Raw genomic sequence first — 12,713 nt, forward strand, 5'->3', positions numbered from 1 at the left:
TTATGGTATGGACTGTAGGAACGAGAACACAAGTGGAGACAATCGGATGTATTTGAACATATAGATTACAGAATCTCTTAGTAAAATCTGAGAACCATACAGTAAATACTTTATTTACAAAATGTCAATCAATTGTCTCAGACTTCATTGTTCTTTCGTTCTCACAACAATCATTCTTTGTTCTTGTTCTCTTTTTCTTTGATCTTCTTAACTTTCCACCGCCAGGCATTTCACTTTCGATTGATATTACATACTACTTATATCTGTCGACATCGGTAGCACACACCACGGAAGAACTATTGAATGATTGGACTGAATCGACCAATGGTTAACTAAAATAAAGAAGGATGAAAAATTCCAAATCATGTAGAAAATCTCTATACAGAAATGATAATAATGAACATACAATCTAATATGATACTTTAAATCTGTTAAACAAAATTTTCTTTTTTGGATTATTTGTAATAACAGAAATCACTGCATAAATCTCCCTATTAGGTATGATATACATATCGTACTTACTGTAAATGTAATTGGCTATCTGAACTTATTGGTTCAGCAGATAACGTGTTAGGATTTGAAGTGAAAGGTACTATGTTCCATTTTAAGTTTGGTTATCAACACTGAGATGGAGGCAAATCTAGCTGATGAGTCGAAAATAGAATGAAACATGTGTCTTTGATTTCGCTCTTAGCCTCACAATAATAACTTATCTATCACTATGATTTATAAATTTTATGAACTTCAATAATCCTGTTAGATAAACCTTCCAAGATGGAGAAATAATAATCTCTCTTAAGTAGTAAAAGAAGTAATCCGCTAAGACCAGTAGATTATTTTAGATTAATAGACATTGAGACTGAGAGTTTGTGGAGGTTGTAGTGATTTTAATAGTTAAATTCATTAGTCAATCTAAGCTAGACCACCATTGAAAACCTGGAAGCACTAGACGGCTGCTACGTCCAAGTATGGAACTCCTCAGAATGCTGAGGAGCTGCATAAATAAAATAGTTTACGACCAAATAGACGTGATATTTGACGATTTTTATTGAAATACAGTCAGTCAGTTATAATTAATATGGATCCTAAAAGAAATATGCGTCAACTCAAACTTTTATACTACATTAACAAGACGAAACAAAATCAATAAGATGATAAGTAAAAGCCATTGAAATAACGTTACAGTTATGGTAAAGATAAAAACCGAAAATCGAAAACATGGATCAAAAAGACAGAATGAAGGGTATGTATAATGGAAATCAAAGAGTGAATGATTCCGCTCTATTGTGACTGAATTTAAGTCATCTTACACAAAACCCTCACCTGCTGATCACGGTTATCTAGCGGACTCCAGCCAGGTACTCTGCATCTATCAACATAGATCAAATCAGAAGTCAACAACTTCATATACGGATGTATTATTTTGGTTTGGCCGCTCCTAATATTCTTCCAGACTACTACTACATAACCAAGCATTCACCATCGAGGTAGGCAATAGTCAGACAAACGTAACAAATTTCCAAATCCCTTCGGTTGATGAAGACTTAAATCCTTGTCAATCGATTTGTAATCGTTGCCTATCACCCTATGCCTAACCTCAAAATTGCTTACTCAGTGGTTCTACGGAAGGTGGAGAGTGCTTGGAAGACGCTATGATCGAAAGCTGTCAGGCTATGCATGCCTTTCATCTCTATAGTCACAAAGTAGTAAATAGTGTTCCTGCCCGCCCTTTCGTTCACAGTTTATTTTAGAGAGACTAGTAGATAATGTAGAGAGGTAACTTTTTAAATGATATACATAAAACTTTCAGGGAAATAAGTTCTGTCTAACTTTGAAAAGATCCCACTCCCAATTTCTCTTATTTGACGAAAACTGTCTTTTATGGATTAAAATACATTTCATTTATATGTGAAGTAACTGCTGATCGAATTTTCGATAGCTTTTCAGTGATGTTTACCATACGTTTTATAAGAAAATAGCTATCCATACAACTTTCAAAAAATTGACCACTGTTAGTAATTTTTAGACAAAACTAATATAATCTACTGAATCATTTGAAAAATGGAATTCACGACTAGAGATTTCAGTCCCAGTGTGGTGTATGCTACTCATGTTTGCAGACATAAGTAGTATGCAACACCAGACGAAAATGGAGTGTTTGCGAGCACAAGGTTGAGAAAACTGAAATGAATAGAAGAGAAGGAAACTGAAAGCAATCGAGACAAAAGCAGGAATGAAGGAACGATGAAGCTTGTAAGAGACAATTCAAAGAAGATTTGCAAATGATATATTGAATGTATGATTTCCAGATTTACTAAACCACTATGTGATCACCCATTAATTAATAAATTGGTTTCGCCCACCTGAGTCTTCGTTCACTACATTTGGTGTCATTGCTAGACCGGAGGCTGAGAGGGTGAAGTTCTGAGGACGCCGTCGCGGAGCCAGAAGAGAAGGCGATAGTTAGAGCTGTTTGGTTCAGTAAAGTGACGTTGAATGGAGTGTTATGGCGATATTCGAAACCAGGACCTATCAGTCTCACGTGCGAGCCCTTCTGATAATGATCATATGCTTACTAGTGACTGGCTTCAAGAGATATTTCCTGGAGTTCTAGTGAGAAGCAGTAACCAGTGGAGTTCAACCAGGTCTTTTGAGAGATATCAACTCACTGAAAACAATGGTGAACGGTTGCTCAAACTTCGTGGATTGTTTGAAATTTGACATTACCACCGTTGGATACCGGCTCGCGCACGAGACTGATAGGTCCTGGGTTCGAATCTCGTGAGGCGGCATTGTGGATGCGCACTGCTGAGGAGTCCGACATTAGGATAAAACAACCATCCAGTGCTTTCAGGTTTTGTTTGATAATTGATTTTACAATTCCATTATGAATAATTGAATACACATTTTATAAGTGACTAATAGGCTAAATAATTTTAAGCTCAATCATATAATTCATTATGAACATTTTCTTCGTTAAATTGTTTTGAATTTTTTCGAAATAAAACATAATTAGAAAAAATATACTTAAAATTGTATTCAGTATAAAAATTCTCCTTTTTTTCGATAATCTTAGTTGAAAAGCTTCTATAATTGATTGATATTTGAAGTAATGAATTCCAAATGATTAATCTTGAGTTATCCCCAGTCTGTTAATTACTGCCTCCTACATTCACAGCCACTTTCGTCTGAATCTTGTACAAATGTTATTTTCTATTTTATTGGTACAATGTGGTTAGTTTGTTTGGTATATAAATTCAGTATGTTTAAAATATAATGATTTATATTTTAGAGGCTGTTATTGGTGTTCTGGACTTAACTAGCTGGGCTAGGCAGAAAGCAGGACCGATAAGAACTCTAGACTGTTCACAAGATAATTTACTGCTCTCTAATCGGCAATATTATCAAGTCGAACAATAACAGGGCATCCAGGTAAACACAAATTATAACACATTTGTATTTAACACTATAATGTAATTCACCATGAAGTATAATTCTGTCCAGAATTTATCCCTGGTAAATTTATAAAAGTGGTTACTACTAAGAAATCTCATATTATGACTTAGACACTTATTCAAATTTCTCTCATTTTTATTGATTAGCTCAAGTTTTCTGTAATGCATAATAAATAAATAAGTTAATATATTTGTAGATATCCTAATGAGTAGAAAAATTAGATTTTCCCGACGTTTCGTGATTTAATGTAAGCCACTTCTTCAGAGAATAAATACACTTTTTTTTAGAAAAAGACTTTCTTCCAAAAAAAAAAAAACAAAAAAGAATCTAAGCAAACAACATGTGATTGTAACCATTTGTAAGAGATTTTTTTTCTAAACAATAAGGATGTAAAATTCCATTATATACTTCACTTTAAGTATAATAAAAGTCTATTTAACATGTTGTTTTATTCAGTGTGTAAAATTTAAAATATAGATTTTTATATATAAACCAAAATTTGGACAATTTTTATTCTTCTCTCATTTAAACAAAATGTCCATACATACATACATACATACATAGATACAAATATAGTAAATGAAAGAAGTCCGAAAATAAAGTCAAGTATAAATGAATATGGACATATTTATTCTTTCTGACGTAATAGTTATTGTCCAGTGACTTAAGAAGTGTCTCATTAATATAATTTATCACCTTTGTTGTTCACATTATTTTTTCATATATATGTGATGTCAAGTTATTTAGACTAGTGATAACATCCCAACTGATAGAAATATATCACACTGAAGATTACATAAACATCATATTTGTTACTACTTAGTGATCAATGTAAATATCTCAGTCGCCATTCAGATAGCTGGACGGTAACGTCGCACACTGTGAAGCAGGGTAGCTTGACTACGAATCCACCAAGGGTAGTCACATCGTTTATGATTTCAGGAGCTAATTAGTGACGAATGTCAATTAGCACCAAACATAGGTCCACCAAGGTTTCCGATAGACTACATCAAACCACCTAACATCAAAACATGGTTTTTCCAATGTAAACTCATGATCAGCAGTTGTCATATTGCAAATTCACTGATAAAATTCCATCACCACTAAAAGCCAGACAGTCATGTCGGTCGCTACAGAGGAATCAATTTACATATAAATGGTTACAGTATGACATTTTATTTGGTCTAAATAAAAGTGAATCAACCTCAGATTTGAGTAAACACTTAATGACATGAACTAAGATCAATTTAGAAGCCATTGCATCAAAAAATGAACAAATCTTTGAGACTTTAATCAATAATGAAGACTATCCATCTTCACTAACTACTCGAATAAACTTGATCATTGTATTCATCAAGAAATTTCTTGTAATATATCTTAGCAAAAGTGGCTATCAGGAATCAGTAGCTAAGTGGATAATGCGATGGCGTTTGAAGTGAAAGGTATTGGTTTCGAGTTCCAGAGTGAAAATCGACTCTGAGATGCAGGTACATCCAGCTGACGAGTCCCAAATAGGACGAAACGCGCGTCAAACTGGATTCCATTGCTAGCCACTATCCATCTTTGCTTACAATGCCATTGAATTAAGGCTATATTGAGGCAATACGCACAGTATGCACATATGCCAATTAGAGACTGACCAGTTGCAATCCTAAACATCAATGGGAAGATTCAAACAAACAATACTAAGTAAATTTAAACTTCACCCCATTGCACAAGCACGTGGCTATCAGGACTCAATGGCCGAATGGATAACGCAATGGAGTTTGAAGCGAAAGGTACTGGGTTCGAGTCACAGAGTAAACATCAACTCTGAGATGCAGGTACATCCGGCTGACGAGTCCCAAATGAGACGAAACCGAATAAACTTCAATAACTAATTTGTCAAGACCTTAACTACATAGAATGTTTATTCATTATAACTGTTATGTAGACTATGTTATTATTTTATGCAAATTTATAAATTACCCTAAGCAGTTTGATGTTTTACATATATATCTGGATATCTGTATATGAGACTGAAATATCAAAACAATATTGTCTGTTTATAAATCGTGTTGTAAATTAAATATTCGGAATTGTTTTGTTTTTCAGAATATTGAACCAATATAAATACTCCCAATGTACTTCACTTATAAGTACCTAATCAAGTATACTTCAAAATATTCCGTTTTGATGTATACTACTTAAATAAAGAATAACGATACTAATCATCTTTTCAAACTATTGAGTATATGACCTGATGATAGGTTAGATTGCCGACAAACAACTTCATATATATATGAAGTAAAGAAAAAATTTTTTCGATGATATTATCATGTTATAGATAATTTTTTATAAGTAGTAGAGAAGTATTAGATTATAAAACCAGAATTATTAAAGATAGTCAAATGTTTTCAAGTGTAGAACGTGCTTATAAAAATGAAATGGTGTGAGGGTGGTCCACAGGTGAAGTTGAGGAAGCTCTAAGAAGCCCAGAAGGAGCCGAACATATTCCATCTAATCAGCTTTTGGAAGAATATTCTAGAATCACCACGTCTAGCTTCCTTATTGGACAATGCTGATAACTCCCTGTGTGCGGATTGGATAACTATAATGATGATTTCGTTTCTATCAAAAACTATAAATACCTGACAGTTTAGTACTATAATCGACACTGTTTGGAATAGTATTCCTTCAACTTGTCTTCTGTATTCTGATTTGTGACTTGGTAGGGTTCTAGCGTTCGAGTGCTCAAGTATTACGCGACAGACAAAGGATCTAAGTCCGAGATATAACAACTGGCGACGGGGTTAGCTTATCAAGATGTCATTTACCTTTGAACAATTTGAAGCCTTGCTGGAGCGTCAAGAAAAACGTTCCGAACAGTTCCAGGTTCGTATTATAGAGACTTTAACCCAAAAATTGCACCTAAGTCAAAATAGGGTTACAGATGACCCTTCCAAATCTCATGTCGATCATATTATTAATTCTATCCATGAATTTAATTTCGATGGTCCGGTTGGTATTACTTTTGAAACCTGGTTAGAGAAATACAAAGATTTATTCAAGGTCGACCTCAGAAGACTTGATGACGAGATATAACGAATGGTATGGCATAATTTAATGAAGTGTTGGAGAAAAAACACCAAAATGTTTCAGGTGTTGATATAAATAGGAAAATAATGGATCAAAGGTGGATAGTGGCTAGCAGTGCAATCCAGGACGTGCGTTTCGTCCTATTTGGGACTCGTCAGCTGGATGTACCTGCATCTCAGAGTTGATGTTCACTCTGGGACTATATCGAGGCAATACGCACAGCATGCAGATATGCCAATTAGAGTCTGACCAGTTGCAGTCCTAAACATCAATGGGAAGATTCAAACAAAGAATACTAAGTGAATTTAAATGAATGGACCATTTCGAAAATTATCAAAATCCTTCAAGTTTCAACTATAAATTATGTATTAGTGATAAGAAATAATTTCTATGAGAAATGAAAAAAGACCACTGACTAATTTACAGAAAAAAAGGTAAATACAATGAGACAATAATTGGGACTTGCAAAAATTAGAAGAGGTAATAAGATCATGAAAGAATAATGGGCTGAACGTGACTCTTGTATTCAATACTCAGATTTGAACCGGTAAGCTGCTACAACTTTAGCCGTACACAAACTTTTGAATCAAATCTTCTTTGAGCCAGTTCTTTTGAATTTGTAAATGATCCTGAACAACGAACTATACATATTCTACAGGTGATTTATGAATCAATTTATAAAATCTAATTCCGAATTGAATTAATCATAAGCTGATTAATTTAACAAGTCTACGCAAGGAACTCAATGTCCATTGGCCGAATACCATCAGCAACAGCCTACTGTGGAAGAGAACAAACCAGCTTCCAACTCAAGAGGAAATTAGAAAAAGATGTTGGAAGTGGATAGGACATACCTTACGGGAATCACCAAACTGAATCACAAGGCAAGCACTAACTTAGAATCCTGAAGGGAAACGGAAAAGAGGAAGACCAAAAAACACACTACGTCGGGAATGGGAAGCAGATATGAAAAGGATTGCCCAGGACAGAGTTCGATAGAGAATGCTAGTAGTTGGCGTATGTTCCTCCATGAGGGATAACAAGTGTAAGTAATATAATCTAGTTCATGGGCACTAAGTCAACTACTATTAGAAATAATAAGTAGCGAAACGTGCCGGTACAGCACTTCGAGAAATCATATAAGGTAAATGGATAACATGATTGGAATCGGTCATCGAACGAAAATCAATTTTATGTTTCACGAGTCGATGGTAATAAGTGACTTATGTCGAGAAAGTCTCAATGCGAATATTACTCTAAATAACTCAACAAAGCTGTGTTAGATTTCAATGTTATTTAATAACAAATAATCGGTAGAGATTTCTCGATTTAACTCATATTTTAGTTGATATTCAATATACAAAAAACATAGCTGTAATCTTGAACACTGTTTTCTCCTTCCTAATAGGATACCGACCAACATAGCCCAATTTTACAGACATTAACACTGTTTTATACAAGCAACAGCAGACTTAGTATAGGACTGAAATATTTACATTATTCAGTTGTTAAAGAGTATTCAATATCATGTTATCCAATCATAAATGCTAGTTTATTTACGTAACACTTATAAGGTATATTGAAAGTGGTACGATGAATTATTGCATCTAATTCTTTAAATCACAAAATTTAGAGATGTACACAACTTAGATGGGATTCTTCTAATTTTAAATCTATTTTCCCCATACAACTTTGATAGACACACAAAACTTCAGAGACAACAGAACAAATGGTGTTGAATAGAATTCAACCAATCAAGAGTTTTCAAGCATATGGCAAATAATCTTTATTTTGCAATGAATGTGGCTCCGTGAAATGAAAGGAGTAGCTGCGATATAATAGCATACTTTTCCACTCCTTTCAAAACTCAATGACCTATGTAAAACTTGGATGAAATAAATGAGAGAATTAGTGGCTAAGTCAACTTAATAATGGGCTATCAAATATTATAGTAACTTTTAGTCTATACAGTTGCCATATAAATTAACAACCAATCAGTTAACTAATAAACATTCCACTTCCATCTTAATGTCTGTTTCCTAAGATATGCTGATAGTTAAGTGAACTACATAAGCTAACAATATCATGTCATCTTGTCTTAACAATACTACAGTATAAATGATAAGCTGGAATAAATCAATATACGACGAGCACAAGTAATGATATCAGTCAAAGAAATTGTAGATTTCTATGGGTGAAATTTATGTCTGGATAGTTGTAGTCCTCAAAAAATACCCTAGATAAAATAATTTCAACCGAACAATTCTTCATACTGGTATCAAGGGCTCGTGAAGATGATTGAATTTTAAGGTTCATAAAATGAACCTATTATTAAACCATTGAAAACGAGGAAGCGCTAGACAGCTAGCTGGTACTACATTGCATGAGAGATAATTATTCTTTAATAGCATCTGAAGAGAATTGCACTACTCACTGAATAACCTGAAGATCCTCGGCTCCATCCTGTATCGTGACGAAGTAGCAGTCCAGTTCTTCCTAATTTTCAATGGTTGTCTAAAATTAATCAATGAAAATCCTTTACATTTTAAATATGAGATATTACTGCACGTTTTACATGAAGATATCATTGCTAATCATATTCATTTTTGTACACAAGCGACATTCCTATCCATTCATTTATAATTTACTAGTCAGGAAATGTAAACAACTATGTTGAGAACAATAATGCATTAGATGATGGTTAGGGAAAAACAGAACTATCACATTACGTAATCAAGAAATACACTAGTAATAATAATAATTATTATTATCATGGTAATATTAAAAACATTCTAATCATATGCAAAACAATAACATTAAAGTTAAAAAATCAAACCGAATAAAGATTGTTAGTTGAAAATGATAAGTAATAAAATACATTATAAAAAAAATTATATTACGATCCTCAAGTTAATATATTACACAACCAATTATGCAAATATACGGATAGAAATCCAGCTCCAGCTACGCCAATTGAATCAGATACAGTTGCCATTGCCATTGCATATTCACGGTAGATAGGAGAAGTCTATAAAGTCAGAAATATATGTATACAGGTACATATTTATATATCCCAGTTTAATAGAAAGATTTTGCAATGTTTACATGTTGAACTAGGAGGAATGTTTATTGCTAAGGTCTATACAAACATAAAATTAGTTATCATTAATCAGTGATCAATTAACTATAAATATCTCAGTACTATAAGTCAACCACGGATGAAATAACTCAGTTGTTGTATTTCAGAATGAAACTTGGTGACCAAGGTTTTGAATCATCAGGGAACATTAGTTCTCTGAAGACTCCAGAAATGTTTAACTAACGGTTACCAATTAGCACAAAACATAAGTTAATCAGTTGTTTCCTGCCAACTGCTTCTAACCGTCAAACATTCTGAGAATAGACAGATTAATAGAAATTCCGCTTCAAATTTAGTTGTATGCATTTAAATGATAGTGTACTTCATTTATGCCATCCCATTACTCAAGAAGAAATAGTGGACCAGTGCTATAGTGGTTAAAACATTTGGTACTCAACTATTAAACCTTAGATTCTAACTCCATTTACACTAACTTCGGTTTAGGCAGCTTTGAAAATACTGTGGTGTGTGCTACTTATGTTGACAAATATAAGAAGTGAAATCCCCGGCAGGAGAAGATTGAATTAGAAAGAAGAGGAATGTAAACACAGAGCAACTGCAAAAACAACAGAATTGAAAGAATGATGAAGCATGTAAAGGACAACTGAAGGAAGATGTGCAAATTATGTATTTGGTGTATGATTATCATATTTTACAAAGGCACTCTGTAATTCCGCATGAAATAATAAATTGGTCTTCCCCACCTTAGTTCTCGTTTACTACAGTATTATCACATATCACATAAATTGTTTAGCTGAACGTTAAATACATCAAGCTCCACTAGGTGTACATATCAGTTACATAAGGCATTAATACTTGATGAATACAAACACAGCAAAATCATTGGTTAACTGATTGAATCACAGTTTAAAAAAATAAGAGAAGAGCTGATAACATATAAAGGCATTCATTTTTTGGCCGTTAAGTACCAGGTTCGAAACTTGCTTAGCTTACTTCGATCTGGACGACAGGGAAGTTTCACTAGCTTTAGTTTTCGTCCTAGTTGACAAGAACACTACAACGACAACATTTAAGACTATGAAGCTGAGTGAACTAGGTTTAAATCTCACAATGACCACTAATTCCTTAAACATTACAGGCAAAGCTTGCTATGAACAGTACCAACTAGCAGGGGATTTCGGTCTAGCTATTTGTTGCAGACGATCTTGAACCACCTAATAACATAGTCGGAGCCTATTTATTTTATTGTGTAAAAGATTTCTTTACATGAGAATACAATACCAGAGAAAGTATTTTCGTCATTATTTCCTATTCACTTACTTCTTGAAGAATATTATAAAACGTGTTAACATAAGTTAAACCACCTAGACATCCTTCATAGAATATCACCATGAACATTATCCATATATGTGGTATATAAGAATAGATCACTTGTAATAAACAAATTACAAAATTTATAGCCTGTTTGAATGATTGAACAAAAGGAAATAATAATAATAGTAATAATAATAATAATAATAATAGTTAATTATGATAACTTAAAAAGAACATGAAAATCTTTTACAATCTTTATGATTACAACACTTATTATGCTAAAGTTTTAGCATTGTATGCTTTAGCCGTTTTACAAATGTTGATCATTGAAAAGACACTAGAAGGCAGTAAAACAAATGATAATTTATATAGTTGAAATCACGAGTAAGTTGAAGCTAGACCACCATAGAAAACCTGGAAGCACTGTTTGACGGCCGTCTCGTCCTATTGTGGGACTCCTCAACAGTGCGAATCCACGATCCCGCTTCGTGAGACTCGAACCCAGGACCTATCAGTCTCGCGCGCAAGTGCTTAACCGATAGACCACTGAGCTGGCCGGCATCCAACGGTGTTAATGTCTAACTTCAGCCGATTCACGAAGTTGAGCAACCATTCATCAATATCTTCAGTGAGTTGATATCTCCCAAAAGATCTGGTTGAACTCAACTGGTTACTGCTTCTTATTAGAACCCCAGGAAATACCTCATGGAGCCAGTCACTAGTGAGCATATGATCATTATCTCCACAACCCCCCCTTCTGAAAATGATAATTTACTAAAATGTATAAGTAATCAAAAGTTATTAACATTGGTCACAATCAACCTGTAGACATATTTGAACACTTCTTGAAGCATAGATAATAAAATGAATAGTCACTAGTTAGTTTGTTAACTCAGATTAGCCTCAATATTTTCAATGTTCATAAAGTGCATTTTTTTATTCAGTAGTATTCTGTTCATTTTTCGTAGATGAGTAACGTACATTGAAGTGAAGTCTTCAGTTCGAGTAACTGAAGTTATCTGTAACTACTTACTATGAATATGTCAATCGAGCGTATAGTTGAACATGTCGGATGAAAAGACATAAATATGGTTAAACATAAGACATCATGTGAAAATTACACTCGCATATGCAACACTCATCAAGTAAATGAAGAGAAAAAAAGTAGTCAAAAGTGTTGGATGCAGTTCATTTATTGAACATTGACAAATATCTCAGTCAATTTGATGAAATTCTTTATAAACTTATGGAGAAGCACTCATATATATATATATATATATAACTACTATTGAAGTAACTGCTTCTATGAATATGGTGTTCATCTTGTTGTGTTAATGAAGTATGACAACTTGGATCGATACATATATATATAACTGGTCCTACGTTATAGATAACTGATTGACTTTATTTAAAGTAAAACAGATCAGTAATACAAAAAAACAAATTAATGAACTTACTTGTAGCAGTGACATAATCCAAGTGGTCTTAAAATGAATAAAATTGACTGACGATCTTGATAAAAATACACCAATTTGATAAAGTACTTGATACCTATATTATTTAAATGAACAATAACGGTAACAACGAAATATCAAAGTGAAATTTGAAATGCAACAAAATAACAAAACTTGAAGTAAACTATTTTATAGTCAATGGATTGTGTATAGTAATGAATGTAATTTTCGTCCTATTTGGAATTCACTGATATCAGCTAGATTGTAGTGATTTATCCTCAAGATATTTCCCATACTTTGTATATCACTTG

The 12,713-nt window shown here is 33.3% G+C and overlaps 2 protein-coding genes across 2 annotated transcripts in view; one reads left to right on the plus strand and one right to left on the minus strand.

The window, feature by feature from the left end:
- Positions 1-12,713, plus strand: part of Smp_132560 (hypothetical protein) — a gene marked incomplete at both ends in the record, with an annotated part of 198,872 nt that overhangs the window by 20,509 nt on the left and 165,650 nt on the right. The window lies entirely within an intron of this gene.
- Smp_197500 (putative cln3/battenin) lies at positions 9,440-12,420 on the minus strand (the record flags this gene model as incomplete). The annotated part of the gene is made up of 3 exons (XM_018799736.1): positions 9,440-9,562; positions 10,955-11,095; positions 12,406-12,420. The coding sequence occupies 3 exons, from the start codon at positions 12,418-12,420 to the stop codon at positions 9,440-9,442; spliced, it is 279 nt and encodes a 92-aa protein (XP_018651495.1).

The sequence above is a fragment of the Schistosoma mansoni genome, chromosome 3 (assembly GCF_000237925.1).
Source record: "Schistosoma mansoni strain Puerto Rico chromosome 3, complete genome".
In the NCBI taxonomy this organism is placed as follows: domain Eukaryota; kingdom Metazoa; phylum Platyhelminthes; class Trematoda; order Strigeidida; family Schistosomatidae; genus Schistosoma; species Schistosoma mansoni.